General features: G+C 31.5%; 3 protein-coding genes across 6 annotated transcripts; 1 reads left to right on the top strand and 2 right to left on the bottom strand.

Moving 5' to 3' along the window:
• Window positions 1-2,169: 2,169 nt before the first annotated feature.
• On the bottom strand, window positions 2,170-8,456 carry LOC114186715 (cyclin-T1-3-like). 3 transcript variants are annotated; one of them, XM_028074696.1, is made up of 7 exons: window positions 8,170-8,456; window positions 7,138-7,405; window positions 6,709-6,790; window positions 4,620-4,754; window positions 4,123-4,298; window positions 3,894-4,045; window positions 2,170-3,669 (listed from the first exon to the last, which is right to left on the bottom strand). In XM_028074696.1, exons 2-7 carry the CDS (start codon window positions 7,362-7,364, stop codon window positions 2,624-2,626), a joined length of 1,818 nt encoding a protein of 605 aa, XP_027930497.1. In that variant the 5' UTR covers window positions 7,365-7,405; window positions 8,170-8,456; the 3' UTR covers window positions 2,170-2,623. The 3 variants fall into 3 exon arrangements, with proteins under 3 accessions (XP_027930497.1, XP_027930505.1, XP_027930514.1); XM_028074704.1 differs by having other exon boundaries at window positions 7,138-7,396; XM_028074713.1 differs by lacking the exon at window positions 7,138-7,405.
• A 4,678-nt stretch (window positions 8,457-13,134) lies between these two features.
• Window positions 13,135-15,978, top strand: LOC114181151 (nuclear transcription factor Y subunit C-2). The gene is made up of 2 exons (XM_028067544.1): window positions 13,135-13,293; window positions 14,760-15,978. The coding sequence occupies exon 2, from the start codon at window positions 14,810-14,812 to the stop codon at window positions 15,632-15,634; it is 825 nt and encodes a 274-aa protein (XP_027923345.1). The 5' UTR covers window positions 13,135-13,293; window positions 14,760-14,809; the 3' UTR covers window positions 15,635-15,978.
• A 5,886-nt stretch (window positions 15,979-21,864) lies between these two features.
• LOC114167809 (putative rRNA methylase YtqB) lies at window positions 21,865-25,817 on the bottom strand. Of its 2 annotated transcripts, none has more exons than XM_028052819.1 (6): window positions 25,559-25,817; window positions 25,386-25,449; window positions 24,172-24,364; window positions 23,879-23,952; window positions 22,799-22,954; window positions 21,865-22,105 (listed from the first exon to the last, which is right to left on the bottom strand). In XM_028052819.1, exons 1-6 carry the CDS (start codon window positions 25,782-25,784, stop codon window positions 21,982-21,984), a joined length of 837 nt encoding a protein of 278 aa, XP_027908620.1. In that variant the 5' UTR covers window positions 25,785-25,817; the 3' UTR covers window positions 21,865-21,981. The 2 variants fall into 2 exon arrangements, 1 of the variants encoding a protein (XP_027908620.1); XR_003600565.1 differs by having other exon boundaries at window positions 22,010-22,105; window positions 22,486-22,954.
• Between the last annotated feature and the right edge of the window lie 663 nt (window positions 25,818-26,480).

Raw genomic sequence — 26,480 nt, 5'->3', positions numbered from 1 at the left:
TCAAACAATCACAGCTCACGAAAATGCTATATAAAGTTTAATAACGCAAATCAACTGCAAAAGTAAAATAGTACTTACATCACTCAGATATAGCAAAAAGATAGAGTTTTGGAACAGGTTTTTGAAGTTATATCTACCCGAAAATGACATCTTCTCCCAGACCCACACAGTGTACCAAAGAAGGAAAAGAACACTGACACTGGAACTGAGAATGAAAACAAAAAGTCTAATGTTTTTTCAAACACATAAAACTGAATATAATAGTGTGTACCTAAAAGATCTCAGAATATATTAATTACCTACTTAATTCAGAATTTAAATATTTACCAAAAATAAAAAAAAATAAAAAAAAATTGCGTCTTGTATTATTTTTATTTAATTTTAATACTAAGTTATGCAACATTATACTCTGAAATTAAATTTCATTATTTATAATTATATTAACTTTCTTAAAATAATTTTAAAAAATAATGACAACCCTTACCACTGTTTCAATACTAGCACTACTAATTACCATTAGTTGTAATTCATTACTTATTATTATTATTATTCCGAAATAAAGATTACTAAGAGTACTTGTGTGAGAAAATTATTATTTTTGTACAGTAAGTATTGCTCATCTAATAGAACACATTTTCATATTATATACAAACAAACTTATTTTTGGCGAATTAAAGCAAGGTAACAAATTTTGGTATTCTTTGGTATACAATCTTATCTCTTATCTTAAAATGCAAATAAATTTACCAAATATAATATCTAAATTTGTATTTAACCAAATTTGAATTACTTCTTTTAAAATATAACTACAAAAGTTAAACTAACATTGATGTATACTATTCCTATATTATTATTTGTATGAACAATAATATTTATAATGATATATATCAAAAAATAACACATTACAAAAGAAAATTAACATTTTTTTATTTTACAAATACAAAACTAAAAGAAAAAAAAAACACCACCCGTGCATACGCACGGTATAACACTAGTTATTTATCTAAAATTTTACCATGCTCCATATTTTTTACTTCTTATACAAATCTCTCATTATTAGTTTGTGCCTATGAAAACAAGAGAAGGTTACGGTTAAGGATGGCAAAACGGTCAATCCAGTCTGTTTTAGCCTGATCTGTTCATGATTCGTTGGTCGGATCAAACTGTCTGTTAAACAGAAACGAATCATAATGTGTTCTATGCAAAATAGGTTAACGGACCGAGCTGAATTGGCCCGTCAATTTTTTTTTCTTTTTTGTTTAATTTTTTAAACTTTTTTAATTTGTTCTCAAAATTTTTAATTTTTAAAATTTTTAAAATTTGTTTATATATATAAATTAATATTAAAAGTATATTTAATTAAATAAAATATTTTTTTAACTTTTAAGTGATTATTTAATGTTTTTAATTATATAAGTTAAAATAATTATTACATTTACATATTAAATTATTACGACTAAGAGACTTAATTTATAGATATTAAATATAATATAAAAAATAATAATCTTAATTATTTTTATTTTATTTTATTTTTTAAAAAACAAGTTAGGATGGATTGGTCTATATTTTGACGTATCAAATTGACAAAACAGACTGATTGGTTAAAATCTTTAGTCCAACCCATCATCCCTTTCAACACAGGGTGACGAACTAGCCCATTAGACCCAACCCATTTTACACCCCTAATTACATAGCAAAAGCAAGGAAACTAATTAGTATTTTACCCATTTATATTTACTTTTTTTTTATTATATATATATGCGTGTGCATGTATATATATTTAAAAACACACTTAATCCTATAAAAAATCAATTTTAATTAATAATTAATATTTCTAATCAAATAAATCGAAATAATTATTACTTCTATATACTAAATTATTTTATTATAATTAATAACTTAAATTTAACTTATAAAAATAAATAATTCAAATCACAATAAATCCTTTAAATAATGCAATTAAAAATTAAATTAGTTATTTAAATTATTTTTTATTTCAAACAAATACTGAAAAATTAAAAAAGTCAACCCACAAACTACATTATGACGGGTTGAGAGCCTCACCCAACCCACTTGATCGTGTCTATCCTATGGTTTATATGGCTGTACTGTGCAACTATTGTGTGAGAAGTATTTTGTAAATGTTTATCATAATAATACCAGTGACCATTATGGACTAATGATATCCAATGGTTAAAATTATGAAGATCATCCATGCTCCCTATTTCAAAGGGAATATATATCAGAAACATTCACTTCCAAGTGTACTACAAACATAACAGGCATGGCTTTGAAGGCTATAACGGTAGGATATGAGAAATGACACTTAGAATCCTCCGTCTAGTAAATAGGCTGAGTTTATGATCACACCTACTACTGTTTCAAAGGGGTAATCATCAAAACCATGGATGATCTTGCGGGAAAATGGACATTCTGATTTGTGTCCAACGATAATCTATATAAACCTCCTCTTTCTAATTTACAATTTTCCCATATGCCATTATACTGAGTAAATGAAATTGGTCCCTCCAGCAAAATTGAATGTGTTCAAGTCCTTCAAACAAATAGACCTGACTTAACGGAAGGCTAAGACGGCTGCTGCATCATACCAGAAGTGAAAGCATTAAACATGGTTCTCCTGTACATGCCTTTTGCTGTCCCTCTCAGTATGGCCTAGCCGACTCACCTTGTTTCGATCCTCCACATAACCGTAACGACTATTCTGGTGAGGTCCAGGGCCATAATTATGCCGTTGCTTCCCCTCCATCGCTCTTTCGGGGGAGCTTACTGGTTTTCTCTTCCGATTGCTTGACTTGGGTGATGGAAGGCCAATGTCATCAAGCGCAGATACCTCCCCTTCTTCAACAGCACTTAGATCTTGTTCATATGAAGACACACCCTTCACTCCATGATTTTGCTCCTCTGCATAATCTTGATGTCTTCCATGCATGTTCTCATAATCCGACCTGTCAGAGGGCTTAGACCAGCTTTGCCTCTTATCCCTATTCTTATCACTCTGAGGAGCAAGCTCAATTCCATCCTCTAGTTCCCTCTCAATAAGATCATCATCATCCATGACATCTGTTTTCTTAGTAATATGACCAGCTGCTTTCCTTCGTTTTTCTAATGCAGCCTTTACCTTTTCCCTATCAATTTTCTTAATGGCTTCCTGAGGAGGCCGGCTAAATGCACCCTCTCTGTTATCTAGGTTTCTGCTACTATGTTTATCTTTCAAATCAGTAGGTTCTTTTGTTTCGGTCCCTCCAGCATTGTTTTCCAGCTCTTTCTCACCATTATCAGATTGAGATTTAACCATCTCTTGAGTTTCATGTAAGTTTTCCCACTCGGGATGTTGATTGCCTTTGGCATCACCTTCCACCCTGTGTTTCATTTCTGTGCTCCCGTAATCACCAATTCTACTATGATTTGAGGGGGGGCGCCCAACATGATTTGGGACTGATGAATCAAACGCAGCCACAGAAGACACAGGCTTCGATGTTTCGATTCTAGTCGCTCCAGTCTGGGGATTACTCTTTGCAGCTGAAGTTTCATCATTATTAGCTGGAGCTTTTGCAGTGGCTCGATTAGAAGTCCCACCTCCTCCTTCAACATCATTGGAAGGTGGCATTCTATTTTGTTCATACAGCTCCAACATTTGATTACTCACTTCTGCAAAAAGTAGGGACAAAAATGGCTTTGCATTATGATAATGAAATTTAAAGTTATTATGATTGCACCACAATCTCCTTGAATAGATAAATACTAAGATACCATCATAGAGAAAGAGAGAGATGAACATTAATAAGAGGAAGGACAAAATAGAGTTGACAATGAGATGGTACTTTTTTTCCTCATTTCTTTATACCACTAGTACTGAATAAAAAGACACCAACCCTCCAATTGGCGTGGAGTGACATCAAACTCTTGCCACCAGACCTTCTCCCCATCTGATGGAAGCTTCACCTTCAGAAACTTGGCAGCAAGGAATATGGCCCCAGCTGCAATGTGATGTGGCTTAAATTGCAAACAAAGTGATGTCCGAAGTCTGCATATCACATCATAACTTCAGGAAAGAAAATCAAAGGCTACTAGCCTGAACAAAAAATGGTATTAGCTTCCTACCCATCGTTTACAAAGTTCCACGCAACTTGAGCAAGAGCATTTTGAGCAACTTTGAATTTCTTTATTGCCTCGACAAGAGGTTTATAAGGATGGTGCACATTCAGATCAAAACCAAGAGTTGCAAGGACAACCCTCTCTCCAAGTAAAATTAATTCTTTATGCTGTTCATACACTTCCTGTGTCATAATTGAGGAAATAAATAGAGGTGGGTAAAACTGAGAAATTTCAAAGAATTTTATTTAGAAATAAATCCCCATGCAGTTAAACAAACGCATAAAAAGGAAAACAACAAATTTCAATTTCAATATACAGGTTGTTCAATAACAGAAATCAGAAATGTGAATAATTAGAATGGTATGCGAAAAGTGAAAAGAAAAAAGAAAAACAAAACAGAATGACAGTGAACGAAGGGACTTAAATCAATTCCCTACAAAGAAACAATAAATTAGCAGGTACTTAAAACGTCTGGAGTCAGAAAAAAGATAGCTTTGAAATACCTTCTGCTTTATTCTCATAATTGCCGCTGGATCCTTCTTGTGTATAATTTCGTATGAAATAAGAATTACATCTTTTAATGGACGAGGAGTTTCTTCAACCTTCCCAGCAAGAAACATGCATACTGTTGCAATGGTCTGCAGAACATATTAAGTTACTAATTATAACCATGAGTCCAATTTAATTTTTCATTCTATGCATAAGAGAATCTATGACTATGCATCTAAAGAGATATATCAACAGGGAAGGATAAATGTGATAATTCTCTAAATCATGCTGAATAAGACATTAAATAGGTAAGACATCCACACAAGGAAAGGTATGACATGTTTTCCAAATGAAGAAAACAATTACAAAGTTAAACACTAAGCAGCATAAGATTTACATAGCACAGCAAAAACTCAACTACTACAATCAAAGCAGCTAGTTGGTGACTGGCATAGAAACTATAAATACAATGTTTGGATAAAAATAGTCATATTTATAATTGAAGTCCTACATATTAAATCTAACCTGATCAAGGGTACAAGTTAGTAAAACTGTCAAAACCGTGCTGCTCATTATGTGTTTTAGGAACTTTTTTACTTTATCCTTGCTATAATTTTATTCTTTATTAGTATCATGCTATTAATACTAGGATTATGTACTTAGAAACAATCTCATAATTACAAGGATTTCCTTCCTTAAATTAGCTCTATGTTTCCTAAAACAACTAGCAGGTTCATGTATTTAGTATAAGTCCAATGGCCTCATTATTGAAATACAGAATAAGAATATTATTCTTTATAAATTTGAGATGGTATATACAGTGAAATATCAAACTGATGGCATCGTTGAAAATTGTAAGTCAAGGTTCATGGCCAAAGAATTCACTCAAACCTATGAAGTGGATTACTTGGAAACATTTGCCCCGATTGCTAAGATGAACACGGTCAGAGTAATATTGTAATTAAAAGCAGACAAGGAAAATCTAGACAATTGCTTATTTTGCATCCCATATGTTGTCCACTCAAAATCAACTAGCACACATACTCACCAAAGGGTTGAACTGCATTAACTTTGAAAGAATTATATCTAAGCAGGAAATGGAGAATACTTACTCACCAAGTTGAAGAAAACCGTGCTACTCATGTATTTTAAGAAGTTCCTTATTTTAGCCTCACTATAATTTCATTCTTTATTACAGATATATGTTGCTATTAATACTGGGATTATGTATTTAGAAACAATCCCATAATTACAGCGATTTGTTTCCTTAGAATTAGCTCTCTATATTTCATAAAATAACTACCAGACTCATGTATTTATAGGTCCAATGACCTCATTATTGAAATGCAGAAGAAATATATTATTCTTTCTTAGTTTGAGAAAAACAAATAAGAATTCATCTACTGATTTGACATGATAATAATGTTCAATCCTGCTCATCCAGGATGTATATATAACTATAAATACCTTGACAGTGACCAGTAAATATCAGGCCTCAAAACCAATCTTATTACATAGAATGACTATAAATTACCCAATTCGTCAAACTACTTATCCACAACTGCATATTATGCAAGGTTGATGGAAAATGTCCAAAGAAATCAAACAAAATATAATGCAGCAGTTTTATAACCAGGATAAACCACATTCCATTATGATGAAAACGTTTTTCTTACACTTTATTAACACAAACAAAGATTACCCAGCATACTTTAAGGAAAAGGGGCTATTTTATAGAACACTTTAGGTTCAGATCCAGAAGATGCAGGTAGACAGTCATAAAGCAGCTAGAAGTCTAAGAGCGTGCTCAGACCAACCAATAAGTTGTACAGTAGAAAAAATTTAAAATATTCTCTCAATTATGTCTCTGCAATTTAATTTTGATCATTCTATTTGGCATAGATAAATCATATTGAACAATAGTCATCAAAACAAACTAATGCAAATTCAACAGCCATGAACATAAAAACAATCCAAAAAACAGATTTGCTAACACTGCTCATTAAAATACATAATTAAATATATAGAAAAAAATTTATTCACAGAGAACAACTGTCCAATAAGAAAGACAAGGAAAGTTATCATAACAGGATACAAACTTACCCTCCTGTCATTCTTTGCATGGGACTGCCTTAGAAAGAATCGATGACAAAATATTATTGCAGTTGCAATAGTTACTTGAGGTCTGCAACACAATTGAATCAATATCAACATAACGATAAATGAATTTAAGTGTGTTCACTGATATCTGTTATCAATTTTACTACAACATAGATTAAGAAATGTTTTCCCTTCGTGCCAGCAATATCTTAAATATATGTAGACATTAAAATTGCTAAGATATTCCTAATGACCTCCTGCCCTCCTACAAGGGAACAAATCAAATCTTAAGAAACCTTACTTTCAGTATTCACATCAGTTGAACAAATACGAAACAAGGATACTTACAATAAACCGCATGTCTTAAACAGGAAAGTCAATAAAGAACCTATTGAATTAATATAGGTCACTGAGGCAACTAACAAGACTCACACTTTAAGTCTCATGCCTAAGTCTTGCAGAAATGTACAGTATGATTTGCGTAGGTAAGTTTCTTTCTTCAAATCTACGCCATCTTGTTTGGATGGTGAGTATTCTTCAATTTCCTTCCTAGAAAAGTACCATCTCGAGCCATCCTCTGACTTTTCTTGAGAGTATCTTTGAGAAACACCTTGAGAAGTTCCATGATGAGACGCATCACCAAGCAACAATCCAGCCATAAGTTCTGATGAAACTTAGTTTTGATGTATATCTGTTTAAACTTCATAACATTATGATCATGTCACTAATGTAAATTAAATAATTGTTCCCTGTCTATTAAAACAATAATGAGAAACAACTACGTCATCCTAATCTACAAATAAATAAAATATATAAACCCTACTGAAGTCAACAAAGCATAGGGAATCATCCCTCCAATGTTTTTTCTTGCCTTTAGTCATCAAAATCTGAAACGAATAACTGACCATCACCAAGATTTTTCCAAAGGAATCTGCCAATCTCATATTTTCCTAATTATACAACCTCGCCAATCTCATATTTTCCTAATTATACAACCTCTGACTAAGTCACCGCAAGTACCAAATCCCTTTTACAACATTATCAATGACATTAAAACCCATTAAACCTCTACATTCAATATTCCCAACACTAAAACATCTAGATATGTATATATATACATATATTGACAAACTTCACAACAACACCAGAAATTGGTATCACTAAATAACCCAAACCAAATCCCAATCCCTCGAAGAAATCATCTCATTATGTCACTTACTTCAACTACCTACCAGATATAAAAGAAATGATTCTTGAGTCCACAGTAATCCTCAATACAATACAACTTCTACAACAATTTGGAAAATGAAGTTTACAAACTTGATTTCTTCAAACCATTTATATGAGAAACCGGACAAAATCTAAAACCCAAAAGGTACACTGTCTATTTCTATTTCATCAAAAACTAAATATAAAAGAATTGCAACCAGAAAACTCAAAACCCAAAGCAAATTCAACATTTACCTGCAGTAAAAGAACCAACGAACAGTTAAATTTGACTGTCCAAGACGAATTTGGAGAGAACAACGCCAATTTTCTCGGCGAGCGGCGACAACCGGAAACCAAAATCGGATAGTTCCAAACCCCAGAGCGTTTGCAGAGAGGGAAGAAATTGGTGGTGGGACTCTATCAGAGTATGGAAGAAGAAGAAAGAAGAGATATTTTGGGAATTTTCAAGTTAGGGTTTACAGCCGAAACGCAGAGAGAATAAAAACACTATAGCGGCAAACATGTACACTAACCCTGATATTTTTCCTTCTACATTTAGTTTTTTATCTTTTAAAATTTATGAGTAAATAGTGTAATATAATATATATATATATATATATAATATTATTTATATATAATATAAATTTAAATAACTACTAAAACACATTTTATAAATCGTTACTAATTATATTCGAATTAATTTAATTAATTTAATTATTTTGTTCTTTATATTTTATAATTATTTATGATGAAATTATAAAAATAATTTACTTTATAATAATTTGTTGTGTTCATACTTTCCTATTTTAATAACATAATAAAAATCAAGTTTTTACTTTCTTTTATAATAAAAAGAAAAACACGTATATATTTCCACTAGTAGTATTTACAATGAAATTATAAAAATAATTTAGTTTATAATAATTTTTTGTGATCATACTTTTCTATGTTTCTATTTTAATAATATAATAAAAATTAAGTTTTTCTTTTCTTTTATTATGAAAGGAAAAACAAAAACACATATATATTTTTCATTAGTAATACTAGGAAAAATAAATGTGTTATTTATTCTTTTAATTTTAAATTAAATATAAATAATTTTTAAAATTGTATTATTTTGTAGAAAATTATTTCCATTAAAATATTATTTTAGTTTAAAAATATTATCTAAAAATAAAATTTAAATAAATAAAATATTTAATTTAATAAAGCAGTTATTAAAAATTTAAAAATAATAAAATAATTATTTTAATTTAAAATAATGATTATTTATTAAAGATTAAAATTGTGAATAAAAATGTGAACACCAAAATAGAATAATTTTGTAATATATAGGTATATATACTATAATATTATATATATTTATATATTTATATATAAGTTTATATATATATATATATATATATATATATATATTATTTATAAATATATTATATTTATTGTATTATTTGATTTTAATATTATTTCATTATTCCTAAAATTTCAATTAGCTTTTACTTTCCAAATATTTTATATTTTTAATAAAATAAAAACATTAATGTTAAAAACTTACATCATCACAAATATATTACTAATGTGTTAAATTAGGTAACATATTAATATATCTTTATGTGTAGGCAAAACACTAAAATGATTTTTTTTTTCAAAATTACTTAAGTGGTATAATTTAAAAAATGGAAAAGTCGTATCAAGTTGATATGGTTTCATTGTGAAGAAGTCATATTAACTTGACAGGTACGGGCAGATCTTGCTTATTATGACTAGGGATGTAAATGGGGCCGGGTAGTAGCTGGTACCCTACTCGTTGAATAAATATTCGCCTCATACTCGTACCCATATCTGTCGGATATCCGTTATGCGGGTACCTGCCTATTTCTTCATATTCGCGAATATCCACGGGTATCCAAGGATATTTACAAAATTATTTAAAAAATAAATATTTAATCATAAATTTAAATAAAATAAAATAAAATACATTATTGTCATAAATTTTAAATAAAGTTCAAATAAACTCAAGATCATACAAGTTCAAATAATTATAAAAGTAAATATAAAATGATGTTCAACCCAATAGAAATTCTTTAATTAGTGTTTTGATCAACAAATCCACTTTCTCCGATTGATTCCTAAAAAATAAACAAGATAAACCTCAACTGCCACGTGCCAAATATTCTTATTTTGATTCCATGATTTGACAACAAGCATACCATGAATGTCACTGTCTATATAGGGTTTGTTGTATATGCCCAATTTCAAAGAAAGGAAATAGAAGAATGTCAAACAAGGGGTGTACTTGGAAGAAGACAACGTACCAATACTTGAAGCTGGAAGAATGAAGACAAAAGACAAGATGTGCAGCTTAGAAAAAATTAGGTCTGAATATTTTTTACTAATATATATGATACTCGTACCCGCCCCTTTAACATGCGGGTATCAAAAATACTCATGCCCGCGGGTAGCGGGTATCCATTTTTAATATTAGTTTCCTATCCGTTACAGATTTTATCCGTAGATATCCCCGATACGGATTTTTTTGACATCCCTACTTATGACCAAGGGAAGTCATTGTTTCCCAAGGTTTTTAATTTTAATTTTTATATATGTTTATATATTTTTTAAATTTATATTTATATATTATTATATTATTTTGATTACGTTATATATATATATATATATTATTTATATATACATTATTTATATATACACTATTTATATATTTTAAAAAATAAAATAAAAACAAATTTTATGGATCTTGGTTAATAAAGGATTAAGGTTTTGTATATGATCATAAAGTTTTTTCACAGCAAATTATTAATAAAGTGTAAAAGTGAAAAGAAAGACAGATTGAGAAATGAAGATTGGAGAATAGAGAGATAGAAGAACTCATATTCACGAGATTGGGATTTTATGTTTTCCACCGCATACAATGAATTAGTTGAATACTTTTAATATGGGATAAAAATTAGAATATCTATTTTGCATGAATTCAATCAATTAGAAAAATTAAAATTTGAGAAATGTGCATTGCAGTATGAAAATGATTTTAGTCAAAGAAATAAAAAGGCCCTTTTTATTAATAAATTATACATAACAAATCTAAATTGACACCCTTTAATTTTTTGTCTAAGTTCCACCATTGTTGACACGACATTCACTTATTAAAATGAAGTCGTGTCAAACTAGCACGACTTCAATTAAAAAAGAAAAAAAACAACGCACTGGAGTTATCTTAAGTTGACATCATCTCAGTTTGTAACGCAAGATATTGAAGTCGTACCAAGTTAAGACGACTTCAATTAAAATTAGTCAAAAAAAGATTACTTAACATTGAAGTTGTATAAAGTTGACACAACTTCAATTTATATCACTAAGTCGTACCAAGGTACGACTTCAATTAAAATTTTAAAAAAATAGCACATTAAAGTTGTACCAAGTTAAGTTAGCCAACTTCTTCACGGTAAGTTGTACCAAGTTAGCATGACTTACCCATTTTTATAATTTTTTTCAAAATTTATACCATTTTGGTAAGTTTGAAAAGAAAAACACAATTTTTGTGCATTTTCCTTATGTGTCTTTACACTAATTAAACTACTACAATTTTAAAAAAATTAGAATTTAAAAAAAAATACCAGGACCATATTAAAATAAATTTTAAAATAATATAATGAAACAAATTATTAATTCCATAAAAATTTTACTAAGATTTAAAATTAAATATTTTAAATTGTAGTTATATTTTTGAATGTAAATAATATGATTTTGAATTAACTTAATTTTAAATGTGAATTATTATTGCCATGAAATAAATACGTTATTCTTTAGTTTACTCACATAAGAAAATATTTCAAATGTTATTATAAAATAAAGTTAAATAATTCTTGAATTTTGATACGAAATTGAAATCGTTCTAGAATTTTTATATATTTTGGTCTTCAAACTTTAAAAACGAATGAAAATAGTCATTTTAACCTAATTACATTATTTTTTTAACGTGTCTAACACATTTCATGTAAATATTTCAGTTGTTTACACCCTTTGACACGTTTCCGCTTCAATATTAGTTAGGAAACACATTTGACACGTCCACAAAATTTTAGTGTGTTTTAGAAGGATTATATCCATTCATTTTTTAAGTTTGAGATGTATTAAGGTTTCAGAAAGGAACAAATTCTCATTTCACTTTTAAGTTCAAGAACTAAAAGCATATTTAATCCTATAATATAACGTTGTACTAAGAGTTTTTTACATATAATTTTTTTGATAAAAGTATTATTATGAACTTTGATATTTAACTTAGTATTAAATTTTAATAGTTATTGTACTTATCCGATCTACTAAATATATAAGAGTTGGACCAACATGGCCAAATTAGTATTACTAATCTAAAGTGGCTAAATAATATTAATAAAGATATTTATCAGTACAGTTATTGTTATCGGATGTTAACAAAGAAAAATATGTAGTCAAATCTCGATAATTTGATTAAATATTTTTTTATACTATATATAAACAAAATATGATTAATTTAGTTATATAATATATTACTGTTATTATCATATTCGTTTATCATAAATAATGTAGTAAATTTTTATTATCTTTTATTTTTTATTTTGTAACTAATTTCATAGGCCCATAAGCCTATAAATGTAGGTGATATTTCCTTAGGAAATAGAAACATATTCACATGCTCATTATTATATTCTTAAATTCTTACTTAGATGTCAGACAATCTTTTACAGACATATATTTTCTTTAAACAAGAAAGAATTTGATTTGAAACATTTAAAACATCTAAGCAATCATAAATATTTTTCCATGTGTCAAAAGCGGATCCTTTGGATCTCAGTAAAAACAAAAATGTTTTTTAAATGAGACATTTTATAAAAATGAAATTATAAAATTTCATTTTCGCAAAGAATTTTTTCAATATTCATCAAATGGATAACAATGTACAAAAGGGTAAATAAGTTCACTCCCTCCCACTCATTTGCAATTCCCACAATGGCGCGTGCCTGAAATTCCCATAACATGCGCTGTCGACACCAGGAAACGTCGCAGTCGTTCTCAAAAACAGTGTGACTGCCACTACTTCTACGCCACGTGTCGCTGAACACTCTCCTTCGAATGTCAGAACTTTCATCACGCGCCACGTGTCGATACCAGATAGATGCTCCTAGAAGCGCACTTTCTTTCTCTCTCTCTAGAACCTCCACACACAAACTTTGATTTCAAACGCTCACACTCTTCAACTTCACTGTCTACCTCCTTATATTCAAACCAAACCTCACTATTCTTTCTTTACCCTTACTTTCTCTCGCCTAGGGTTTTCTCCACCATTGACCTCACAGTCCAACGCAAAGCCTCGCCCAATTTTTATGGGTAAATTTCTCCTTTGATTCTCCTTGCTTTCCTTGTTTCTTTTCCGTGATCCGCTGAGAAAGTGAAAATACAGTCTTTTTTATCATTTCTGTTTGTTATTAAGTGTTAATTTTGTATCTCGTGCGTTTCAAATTCTTGTTTTGATTATCTGGGTCTGTTTGGATCGTTATGGAGCTGAGTTTAACGTTGTTGTGACTTTGATACTTTTGTTTGGAAAAAAAAGTTTTAGATGAGTTTATTTGTTTTCACTTATAGAAGTGCATGAACTTCTGGGTCTCAACTTTGTGGGTTATGAACGATTATTGCGGTTACATTCTATGCATGCATTAGAGGGTTTGCTGTCTTGCATGAATTTTGTGTGAGATGCGAAGTTTCGTGTTTTACTGGAGGGGTGGAAGTGAGGAAACTTGTTTGATTTCAATTTTGGATTGATTATAGCTATTTGATTTGAAAATCAGCAATGAAAGGGCTGTGGGGAGGTAAAGAGTTTAGCTATCTTTCTGAAATTTTGATATTTGAAAATCAGCAATGAAAGTGTCTAAAATAGTATGGGGAGGTAAGGAGTTTAGCTATCTTTCTGAAATTTTGATGGTTCTGCAACAGAGCAGCCTTTTACATCGTGCTTTCTGATCCTGCATGCGTAATGATTCGTACTCTCGTATACTTAATGGAGTTTTCTTTGTTTTTACTTTTCAAGATTAAAAATTATGAATTAAAAACACAATAATGACCTGTTATCTCCTCGGTCTTCTTCGAAGTGTTCAACTTATGTTCCTGTTGTTTTCGGACTTGGATTCTGAATGCAATTTGCCTGCAGTTTTAATTTTGGTTTGCTCTTTCATGGGTGCATCAATGTTAGTTTGTTGATTGATAACAAATGGTGTAAGCATTTATTATTAATATGCCTTCTAAGGTTGAATACTTGGATCTTTTCATGACTAATTTTGATCACCCATTTTTCTTTTGTGGGTTATGACTGCCAAACTTTTGATCCTTTCTATGGCTTGGTAGATATTAAAGATATAACATAGACTTTGGTCTTAGATTCATCTTACCTGCTAAGTAATGAGAAGCTGTAGGTATTTATTTGTATTATTTTGGTTGTTTCATAAGTTACGTGTTTACCAAGTACCCATGTTCTTCATATAAATGCTTACAAACCTGATGATAGAGGTAACCTTGCTCATTATGATATGCCTCTATGCTGATCTCCATGTTTTTAGACTTGTCACCCAAAAAAATTCTGACTATGTGCTCCGCTTCTGTTTTAACTTATTGTTGATGTGGTTTTGTGTAACTTTGTAAGTAGGAGAATATTGAATCAATAAAGATTTGATCTCAGAGACTATTTTCTGTATTCTTATATAATATACTGTTTGAATGATTTTTTTTTTTACCTCTATAAGTCTTGTATCCTTGCAATTTAATATCATATGATGAGGTTTTCTGTTTTATTTTTATTATAGAACTATAGAGAAGACAGTTTGAAGGTAAAATCTTAAAGCAGAAAATCATCATGGATAAATCAGAGGGAACTCCACAGCGGCAGCAGCAACAACAGCAGCAGCATGTGATGGGAGTTGCAGCAGGTGCTAACCAAATAACCTATTCTCATTACCAGACTGCTCCCGTGGTGGCTGCTGGCACACCTGCTGTAGCTGTTCCTTCCCCAACACAGGCTCCTGCTGCCTTCTCTAGCTCTGCTCACCAGCTTGCTTTCCAGCAAGCCCAACATTTCCACCATCAACAGCAGCAGCACCAACAGCAGCAGCTGCAAATGTTCTGGTCTAATCAAATGCAAGAAATCGATCAAACCATTGACTTTAAAAATCACAGTCTTCCTCTTGCTCGAATAAAAAAGATAATGAAAGCTGATGAAGATGTCCGAATGATTTCAGCAGAAGCTCCAGTCATATTTGCAAAAGCATGTGAAATGTTCATATTAGAGTTGACATTACGTTCTTGGATTCACACAGAAGAGAACAAAAGGAGAACCTTACAAAAGAATGATATAGCAGCTGCTATTTCAAGAAACGATGTATTTGATTTCTTGGTTGATATTATTCCAAGAGACGAGTTGAAAGAGGAAGGACTTGGAATAACCAAGGCCACTATTCCATTAGTGGGTTCTCCCGCTGATATGCCCTATTACTATGTCCCTCCACAGCATCCTGCTGGACCTCCTGGGATGATCATGGGAAAGCCAGTTGATCAAGCAGCACTATATTCTACACAGCAGCCTCGACCTACCATGGCTTTCATGCCATGGCCCCATACACAACCCCAGCCACAGCAACCACCCCAACAGCAACAACAACAGCAGCAGCAAACAGATTCATGATGATTATGTGCAATTCAATTAGGTTTGGGAAGTAGCACGCATCTTTTGATTACAAATTTACTTCATGCCTTTCGGCAGTAGTTTAGCTTATGCATTGAAGAAAGCCGCAGATTGTTTGAGGATTTTTGCACTCATTTGTGATTGTATGTGCTCTCTTAACGATTGGTGTGATAGTTGATTTAGTTTGCAGCTGCCCATAACTAGTGATCTTAGGTGCTTAATTAGGGAGTTAAATGTTAAAAAATAGTTTATTTGTAATGTTATAGCAGAAAGTAGGTCTGATTCAGTATTCCATTTCATTCCAATGGCTGAATTATATATGCTTATCTGCATTTTTCTTGTCACTTGTATTACGTGTGAAAAAAAATGAGCGTGCCCCAAAACTTTAACTTTGTGTTGGGTGGTAAAACTGGCCATCCTGGCTCGTTTTAGTCCAATCCGATTTTGGCCTGCCAAAACGGGTCAGGTTGATTGGTCCACCAATTAAAAACGAGTTCAAACTTGTAACCCACTTTTTTTTTCTCATTTCAAAGCAGAATGAACGTTGATTCCGCAGTGGACATCTTCAAGGCAATCACACATTTTCAAAGCAATCCTTGGTTATTACCATGAATCACATTCCGTTTATTTCATTTCCCAAAAATGCACAATAGCAAAGCAAAACATGGCATTAAACAATAAATAACACAAGAAATGGTATCAGAGAGCACATAACCAGATATATGGCTACACAAAAGTTACTTAACTAATTTAAAATAAAAAATAATTGAATTATTAATAGTAAAATTTAAACCAAAAATAATTGAATTGTTAATAATAAAATTAAATTGTACTATTCTTTAGTTGAAGTTTGAAAAACTGTACTTCAAACAGTTCATTGTTTACATCCAGTGCACTGAATTGTAATTTTTCCTTTCTCTTGAATTTTATTCGGTCCACAAGTAGTGACATACTTTTGATTCAATCACCATCGAGATTCAACCACCACCGAGACAGATCGAAGTTTCCTGTCTCCATCGCCTCGCCGTCGTCGAAGGTTGTGCCACCATCGAAGGTTTTACCGCTGTCGAAGGTTGCGTTGTCCTTCTTCTTTGTCATCGTCGTTCTTTGCCTTCTTGAGGTATCTTGTTGCTCTTTATCTCTTTATATCTTTAGATTTTCATTTCACTTCTTTTTTCTACAATTCGATCATTCTAATTTTTTATTGGGATGAACCAGTTAGGGATTTCTTCGTCAACAACTTGAAACACAGTTGGAAAATCTGGTTTGAGCAGTCTTGATTTATTGAGAAATCAGGTTCATTTTTCCTTTCAACCATTCTGTATAATTAATTCATTTGACCCAACAGTGAACAAATGCTTTTCTTCTGGGTGTGTTACTGCTATTGATGAACACATGGTGATTTGTATGAACTTTGAAGTGTTTAAATTGTAATTGATTTTGTGATTTTTTTCTTTTTCTGATGATTTGTTGATTGGATTAAGCTTGCCTCTAGTTTCTACAACCCACTTGTGCCTTTTGGGGACACCAATTTTGAGTAACAAATAACATGATTTCCTATTTAGATTTTTTGTTGTTGATGGAATTGGGATATGGGACACCAATTTTGAGTCACAAAACAACACAAAAATTGCGTTTTGTTGCTGAAGTAGCTGAAGGGAATCACTTAAACCAGATTCCTAGTTACAGCTATAGGTATGACATGATGCCTTTGCTCCCAAATGGCTTAGAAACCTATGTGAATGAGCTAGGAAAAGCTTTGGAAGTGAGGGGAATTGAACTCACCAAGCCTAATGAGACTTGTGATGTGGTTTTAGAGAAACCAGTGAGGGGATTCAAGTGTAATTGTGTAGTGTGGAAGGCTATCAGGACCATCGACTTTGCTAAGGAAAAGAGTCTTTGGATTGATGAGATCGACCAGTTTCCAGTGGATGTTCCTAGAGTATCTTCATTTTAAACAATGTAATTTTAAATAATTGTGTATCACACTGTCAACATTAGGTGGTAGTTTTTGGACTACTAAAATTTTACTGCAAAGTTATTGTAATACATTGCTAATTTCAGAGTATTGTAGGATTTTCATTAGGACAAAACTTAGGTGTATTACAATTATTAGGTGTTTCTTGTTTCATTAAGATTCACAACTCAACAGAACAAATGAATAAACTGGAAAATTGATCTGAGCGGGTTATAAATGATTTCATTTTTATTCTCTCATGATGGTAGTAAATATAACGGTAAAAACATACAAAAAACATCAACTGACTTATAAAGAGAATTGACTTTCAAATAGGTGTAACTTTGAGAAAGATCATGAAACATTGCTACCATACTACATATCTATCTGCGATAAAATTATGAAATATGTGCATGGTCTTTGGTTTAAGGTGTGTGTAGAGAGAAAATTAAGATCATACTAGTGGATGTTATAATATGATTAATATTTGCATGTTTAGAAAGCACTTACGTGCATTCTTCCTTGGTCATGTGAAATATCAAACACTTCTCAATTAGATGCTGCAACTATATGTTAATTTGTACAAAACTCATGAACAATCTTAACTATAAGTCTATAACAAAAAAAATACGAATATATATATATATATATATATATATATATATATATGTATATGTATATGTATATGTAAGATCTACATAAATCTATAAGATCTAGCAACAATTTGTTTCATTTGAGGCTTCCCTCTTGCTTGCAATGTTGGTTGCCTTACACATTTGATGCCACCTAGCGTAGGATTAGTGATGTTGATGCTTAAGCTTTTAACTTGGCAACTTTCGTTATGCTTTTGGCCAACTTGTAGACTTCAACAAATTTTTAAATTTTTATCTCAAGATTGTTGAAAAATCACGACTAAAATTCAAGTTAGTCAAGTTTAAGAAGATTTAATCAAAATTAGAATTAAAGAAACACTATATTAGACTAGTCTAAGGAACTCAAAACGCATTAAACTAAAATATCATCCACTGTTTTATTCCATTTATTGTTTTCCTTCCTGCATTGTTTTTTATTTGTAGCAGATGGATCACATGGATTTTACATTGCCAAAAATCGTCGAAACTCTCACACCAACTACTTTTGGGATTGATCCTTTACCTCCTTGTATGGCTACATCGTCAATTGAGCACAGTAAAGGTCGGTCATATGTGTGGAGGCATTTTACTAAACAAAAACCTTATTCTGAAAAGAAGGCTAAGTGTACTTATTGTGGTGATTTGATTAAATATTTGGCTGGAACAAGTGGGATGAGGAATCATTTGATGAGATGCAAAGAAAATCCTAATAGAGAAGCAATCAAAAGGCAAAAACTCTCATCATCAACTACAGAAGGGGTTAGTGTTGGCGCTTCACCAACTATTTCTAAATTTGACCAAAATGCATCTCGAATGAAGTTGGTGAAGATGTTTGTGAAGTCCGAGCTTCCTTTTCGATTTGTGGAAGATGAGGTCTTCCGTGACTTTGTACGGTCCTTGCAACCACGATTTAAGGTCCCATCCCGCACTACATTGAGGCGTGAAATGTGGGAACTCTATGAAGAGGAAAAAACAAAGTTGAAAATTTTTCTATCAAAGCAGTGTGGGAGGGTTTGCTTAACTACAGACACATAGACTTCAATCCAAAACCTAAACTACATGAGTTTAACAACTCACTTTATTGATGATGATTGGAAGCTTCATAAGAAAATTTTGAATTTTTCTCAAACAACAGGTCATTCAGGGGAGTTCATTGCTAAATATGTTGAGGCTTGTTTGAATAATTGGGAGTTGAAGTGAGTCCTTAGTGTCAGTGTGGATAATGCTACAACAAATGATGTTGGGGTCCAATACCTCAAAAGAAGGATGTTATCATGGAATTGTCTTGTCTTAAAGGGAGAATATGTCCATATGCGTTGTTGTGCACATATATTAAGTTTGATTGTGAAGGATGGGTTAAAAGAGATAAAAGATTCAATTTCAAAAATTCGGAGTGCAATTAAATATGTGAAATCTTCTCCAGCTAGATTTGCTAGATTCAAGGCTTGTGTTGAACAAGAGGGAATTTCTTATAAAGGTCTTGCTTGCCTTGATGTTGAAACTAGATGGAATTCAACTTATCTAATGTTAGAGGCAAGCTTGAAGTACAAAGATGCCTTTGTCTTGCTAGATATGCAAGATAAGAAATTTGGTGCTGAAATGACCAAAAGTAGTGGTGTGCCATTAGAAGAAGATTGAGAATATGCGAGGTCTGTTCTACCATTCTACCATGGCATTTCTGGTTCTTCTTATGTCACTAGTCATATGTATATAAAGGAGGTGTTTGAAATTGGTAAAAAAATTCGACAATATTATGAGAGTAGTGATGTGAGCATAAGATCGATGGCAATGAGGATGAAAGATAAGTTTGACAAATATTGGGGAAATCCCACTGGAATTAATATCTTATTATTTATTGTTATTCTGCTTGACCTTAGGAGTAAGTTGGATTTTGTTAATTACTTCATTGACTATATATTTGAATCAGAGTGTGCTCTTTTATATTATATTATATGTGATGTTTCATTTATAGAATCTATTCTATGTTACACTCTATATCCAATCGTGCACTTCTTCACCTCCATTATTGATATGTGAAAGACACCGCTAGAACCATTGTATATTTTGCAAAATGTTGTACTTTGAATTTTGCAATATGAATCGTAATGTAAAATCAGTATAATTTTCTATTCTGAATTTGTACTCGGGTGTATATAATCTGAAATACAAATAGAAAAAAATAACATCTTTTTATTCCGGATTATACGATCCAAAAGATCTACATATTGTACAACAAAAAACACGATATTTATTTATTTCAGTAGAGATATAACTAGTATTTCAGAGACTATAGGAGTGTTGCGAGAAAAGATGGGGTGCAAAAAACAATGATCCAAAAGAAGGAACTGGAAAAAGAAAGGAAAAAAAATAGGGGGCTTCTCCCTGCACCCCAAAACCTTCTCATGTACCCCCAATAATTACCCTTTTGACCCTCTGTTTTCTTGACCCCCAAACCAACTCCACCGCCTCCTTCTCCTCCCGCTTCTCCTTCTCCATCCTCTCCTCTCCCTCCTGCCCCTCCGACGAAGGCCTCGCCTTCCTCATCACCTCCTCCACCCACTTCCCTGCCCTCTCCATGGGCCTCCCCCAACCCTCCCCCAGCTCAACCTCCTTTGCCGTCGAGTTCGACCCCTCCCTTAGCAACATCAACGACAACCACGTTTTTAATTTTAATTTTTTTTTTCTAGAAACGGATTTCAGAATCTGTTTCATACTTTTCTGAAACGGATTCCGATATCCGTTTCATAAATTTTAATTTTTTTTGTGAAACGGATTTCGGAATCCGTTTCAGAAAAGTATGAAGCGGATTCCGAAATCCGTTTCACAAATTTTAATTTTTTTTCTAGAAACGAATTTCGGAATCCGTTTCATACTTTTCTGAAACGGAATTTGAAATTCGTTTCATACTTTTCTGAAACGGATTCCGAAATCCGTTTCACAAATTTTAATTTTTTTTCTAGAATCGAATTTCGAAATCTGTTTCATACTTTTCTGAAATGGATTCCAAAATCCGTTTCATAAATTTTAATTTTTTTTTATGAAACAGATTTTGGAATCCATTTCATACTTTTTTGAAACGAATTCCGAAATCCGTTTCACAAATTTTAATTTTTTTTTCTAGAAACGGATTTTGAAGTCCGTTTCATACTTTTCTGAAACGAATTCCGAAATCCGTTTCATAAAAAAATATGAAAATTTATGAAACGGATTTCAGAATCCGTTTCATACTTTTGATTAGGGTCAAAAGGGTAATTATTGGGGATACAAGAGAAGGTTTGGGGATACAAGAAGAAGCCCCAAAAAATAGAAGATTTGGGCCTTGGCCCGATTCTAACAAAAGCCTATCAAACTTTATAATTAAAAAATAATAAAATAATCTTGCTAACGTTCTCTTAAATTTAAAACGTTTTTTCTTTATATACAGTGTTATAAACAAAAGAAACTACTTGTAACCTCTTGTGAAAAATATTGAAACATTTTAAAAATAAATTGATCTTTTTCTGAAATGAGAGAACATAGATAACCATTATTACAAACAAATTTAAATATTTTTTCTTAAGAAAATAAACAAACAAATCCAAGAGACACATTATTTTCCATAACAAATAATTTATTTGGATAATAAGTAATAGATAAATTTCTAACTAGGAATACCAAAAAAACATTAATTCAACCAGAAATAATTAGCATAATCCTCATAATACTTCTCACATGGCGAATACAACTTACAAACACGAGCAGTATTAAATTAATTTGCATCATCTTCTGTATAAGAAAATTGGTATTGGACCAAATGGACGGTTTAACATCTGGAGTTTGCAGCAGATCCAATTCTCAACACACAATTTAGTAGCAAAAGATTCAACAGCTTCCAATTCTTCACTGGAAATAAACCATAAATATTAAATAATTAGACATGTAGATGAACACTATTTTTTTTTTCACGAGAATATGTCTTATAATTAGGGAAGTAATTGAAATATTTTAACTACTTCACACATAAAAAAAAATTGTTAAGAGTTTTGGGATTATTCATATAATTTTTTTAACTTAAATATTTTTCACCTTTATAATTAATTAGAGAGTAATAATAGTGGCTTATTGAACTTCTTCATTTTTCATGAAATGAGAAGTAAGCAATTGACAGTATTCATTATTTTATACTAAAATAATTAAGGGTATTTTGGTCAAAAATAATTATTACAGCACACATTTAGAACAAAGTCTAATAACAAGGGACTATAGTTTCAAAACAGTCTTACCATTACATATGGAAGGAATAATTGGAATACTGAAGTCTTCACTGAAGCAAGTGAAGCTTCAAAAAGTCAGAACATTCAAAAAATCGATGGAAAATTAGCGAATTTAGATTTTTGTGTTGATCCTAAGCCGTGTATCATGTCTTCAAAATATATTGATGGACACTGACTTGATGATAACATCAGTATAGTATATTTTGAAAGTTCGGCAAAGGAACCAGAATAAAATTCCAACACAGAATCCAGTCTTAAAATTAGCATATTTGGCGGTTCAAAGATCTCTTAATGACACAAAGTAAAGGGTCAGAAATATCACCGTCCACCAGGGTGCCCCACATACACCACTATACTGATGAGACCACCTGGCATCAGAATTCTCTTGGCAGCTTCCAATGCCAGTGATGTTGTTTCTGATACTGTTATTATATCTTTGTCACCTCCAGGAAGATAACCCAAGTTGAATGCAACAAGCCTATGCAGAGTATTAAGATAGATAAGCATGTTTCAATGAATTGTATCCATAGGAAGCAACTCACCATGACATGTAGTTTTATAATAAGAAATGCATTAATGCAATCATTATTCAGGGTTGCAGCTAATATTGATTATCTTTAAAATGATGGTTGTATCAAAGTTTATGAAATCTACATTCAAAATTAGTAACCTTAGGCTATCTTATTTGAAAATAGTTTTGATAGTATACATCCAAAAATCTCATGATTAAAGAGTTGAAGTAAATGGTAACTTTTGTTTACTTTCTTTCTTTCCTTAACTCTATCTGACACATTTTAATGACAAAACCTTGATGAAAGCATTAGGAATTTCAAACCAGACAATATTTTAAGGGAAAACTGTGGCACGGCACATGCTATTTTAGTGGACTTGAGCCTAGAAGTGCCAAGTCTATAATCAAATCAGCCTTTAGTGCCTGACTGTGCATAGGGAATGGCATCTCAATATATTGTTTTGAAATTTAGAGAAATTTCTGTTTAGCCTCATAAAAGATTCATGCAATGAGACCAAGTTGCAATAAAAGAGTGAAATTATAATTCTTTTTTCAAGAAATCTATAAAAATAAAGAACATAACAGATTTCATTTCAGTGGATATAATTAAATTATACCTCAATCCTAGTCTCCAACGTTATCGGTGTCAATCAATCACAAAAGGTCATTATTTGAGTCCTTTTCCCGCATTTGCTTTCAACTTTTATTTCATATAAAGAAAGATGTAAAGGGAATGATGCTTTGAAAAGTTAGGAACTACAGCAATAATTTTTTTATAAACTCAAGTGATAAATGGTTACAATTTCAAAGATAAGGGTTTACCGATCCCTGGTCTTTATTATCATTAGCTTCTAAACAAGAAGTAGGAACAGGGGAACATGAAACAAGTACCTAACTGAGGCATTCCTTGGAACAACATTCTCCATTTTACTATGGCAGATATTGAAGAGCTTGACAAGTTGTCTCTGCATTTATTTTGAAAGTGTAGTTGGTGACATGAAAGTTCTAAACTGTTGTCAAATTAACTACACACCAAAACTAAAAGGATCGAGGCCAGTTCAACTTCTCAGTCTATAGCAGGATATAGAACTTTTTTCAATGGCTATATAACATTGACTGTTTTATGCAATATTTTTGGCCAACCAATTCAAGGTTGTAACTATTTGCTCATATATAGTGCTAACCTCATTAGAACTAAGTGACTTTTCCAGCAAGAGGGAAGTGTTATTCAAAGCATCTTCTTGAATGTCTAATGCATATACATAACCATCATGAGAATCATCAGCAACTAAATTAAGCATTGCTAAGGTGTCAAAACCATTGCCACAAGTAGCATCAATGACAGTGTCTCCTTTTCGGACAACCTGTTTCCACACCCTGGTAAGTATAAGAAGTATACTTATTTATTATCAAGACTTTACTACCATAACAATTTATATATGGTGTACTAGGACAAGTTTCTCCAAAAGCATTTCTAAGGAAAAAAATGAAATGAGTTTCTCCATAAACCAAAATTTACTTATGCATAATGTATAGAAATTTTCTAGTATAATATTTTTAAATTATGCATAAGCTAAATTTAGTTGATCTACAAGTTCATTTCATTTTTACCCTATTTTTCTATATTTGAAGTGTCTACGAAGAAGTCTGTCCAAACATAGCATATATAGATAAATATGAGAATAATAACAAGTAGCAAAATATATGTGGTGAACTTCAAAGCAGAGAAGGGTCCCATATAGTGTTCTGTAACAAGCATGAAACATGTCCACTTTTAACTCAATCAAAACCCTTTTAGAAGCTTGGAAACTGAAATAAATATGTAAGAGAAGCTCCCCAAATTATATGACAAAGAATCAGAGAGTTTTGACTCAAATTATTAGGGTTTAGGACTTCCCAAAAAAATTAAAAGCTTAGCCCGTCTCTGTGAAACAAGTGTAGCTTGAGATCAAATTCCAAGTGCAACATCCATTCTAATAGTATATATCACATGCAATGTAATTTTCTAGGGTCGTACTCATAAAATATCCGCCTATGCGTACCTTAGACAACAACTGTCTCTGTTACTATTGGAGGCAACAAATAAAGTTGACAAAAGAGTTCCAGGTTAGAATGTCAGCATGGTTGAGAGAAAAAACAGAATTTTAAAATTTTAATCTGTCATTTCACAAGAAGAAACAATAGCAACTCAAAATTGAAGAATTAAAGACCCTAATCATGAGAGTATTTTTTTTGTGGAGAATCAAAAGTAAAAGATTCAGTAACTGAGGTATTAAGAACACAAATTCTGCAGAAAAACTAACTTATCCTTTGAATACTAGTGGAAAAAAAGTAAAAATCTTGGAAACAGAAACATTTCAATTTTCAGGACATAATATGATAAACCAGTAGTACATACATGTGAGCAATGTCAGTTGCCCTCTTCTTTCCAAAGATATAACTCATCAAAGCATCCTCCAAACCTGGAAAACAAGGAAAAGGCATTTCAAAATTGGTAATAGATTATGCACACGGGTTCATGCTACTGCCACAAAGACAACAATTTTTAGGGTAACAAAAGGGAAATAGTACCTGAAAAGGGAGAATCTTTGTGGTAGGAAGAAGAAGATTGGAGATCACTGGCCACTGAGAAAAATCCATTTTTCTTATTAGGTTCCACACAGGAGCAACTAAGATTGTTTTTGGATAGGGTGTTCTTGAGTATCAGAGGAGGAACAAAAACCAAGGTTCTTTGGGGAGAAGATGAAAGGTCGCTATGAGTGGCTAAAGAAAAGAACCAACGCCTGAGAGACAACATCTGCTAGGAATACTATAATATCATGGAGTTAGAAAAACCCATATACAATGGTGTTTTGTTGCATAAGGCTTATTAAATTTTGAATGAAATGATGAATTAGATATTTTTAATTAAATTTTTAATAATTTTTGTAATTTATTAATTAAATATATATATATATATATATATATATTTAATTAAATTTTTATTAATTAATTTCAATATTAATTGGTTGATGTAATTATTATATATATTTTTTATTTTTCTTATTTGTTGTTATTTGTTTTTTTATAATTTTTCTTTATTTATTTCATAATTTTAATTACTAATCTTAACTACTACGGATTTTTTTTTTATAATTTGTCTATGATATTTTCAATAGAAAAATAAAAAAAATCTTTACTACTTTCTTTTCTCTTTTATGTTTTCTAGATGTTTCCGTCATTTTCTTGACATTTTATCAAAAAATTTGTCCAAATCTCAATTTCATCTCATCAATCTCTTCTACAACAATTTCGATGCAAGAATACTTCATTCTGTGGGAATGGTACAACATCTTTTGTTGAACTCCAACCACATTCACAAAACTCTACCTTCGACTATTACGAATTATCCCTCTCAAGTGCGTCATAGAGATTATTGCTCTCACCGAACTTCTTCCTTCCACCTTGGAAATCATGTTGAAGTTTCAAATGTTTTTGTTTACGTAACGAACTT

This window comes from Vigna unguiculata, chromosome 1 (genome assembly GCF_004118075.2).
Source record: "Vigna unguiculata cultivar IT97K-499-35 chromosome 1, ASM411807v1, whole genome shotgun sequence".
NCBI classification, from domain to species: domain Eukaryota; kingdom Viridiplantae; phylum Streptophyta; class Magnoliopsida; order Fabales; family Fabaceae; genus Vigna; species Vigna unguiculata.
Note: the sequence above shows the minus strand (reverse complement) of the source record. Positions and strands in the feature narration are given on the sequence as shown.

Excerpts from the sequence above, each read along its gene's own strand:
- LOC114186715 (XM_028074696.1), bottom strand. The coding sequence starts at position 7,364 with ATGGCTGGATTGTTGCTTGGTGATGCGTCTCATCATGGAACTTCTCAA. Across the intron at positions 4,299-4,619 it reads TTATGAGAATAAAGCAGAAG|GAAGTGTATGAACAGCATAA; the intron begins GTATTTCAAAGC and ends ATTATGACACAG. Across the intron at positions 4,046-4,122 it reads TGGAACTTTGTAAACGATGG|ACTTCGGACATCACTTTGTT; the intron begins GTAGGAAGCTAA and ends TGTGATATGCAG.
- LOC114181151 (XM_028067544.1), top strand. The coding sequence starts at position 14,810 with ATGGATAAATCAGAGGGAACTCCACAGCGGCAGCAGCAACAACAGCAG.
- LOC114167809 (XM_028052819.1), bottom strand. The coding sequence starts at position 25,784 with ATGTTGTCTCTCAGGCGTTGGTTCTTTTCTTTAGCCACTCATAGCGAC. Across the intron at positions 25,450-25,558 it reads CAAAGATTCTCCCTTTTCAG|GTTTGGAGGATGCTTTGATG; the intron begins GTACTATTTCCC and ends CTTGTTTTCCAG. Across the intron at positions 24,365-25,385 it reads GCAACTGACATTGCTCACAT|GGTGTGGAAACAGGTTGTCC; the intron begins GTATGTACTACT and ends TATACTTACCAG.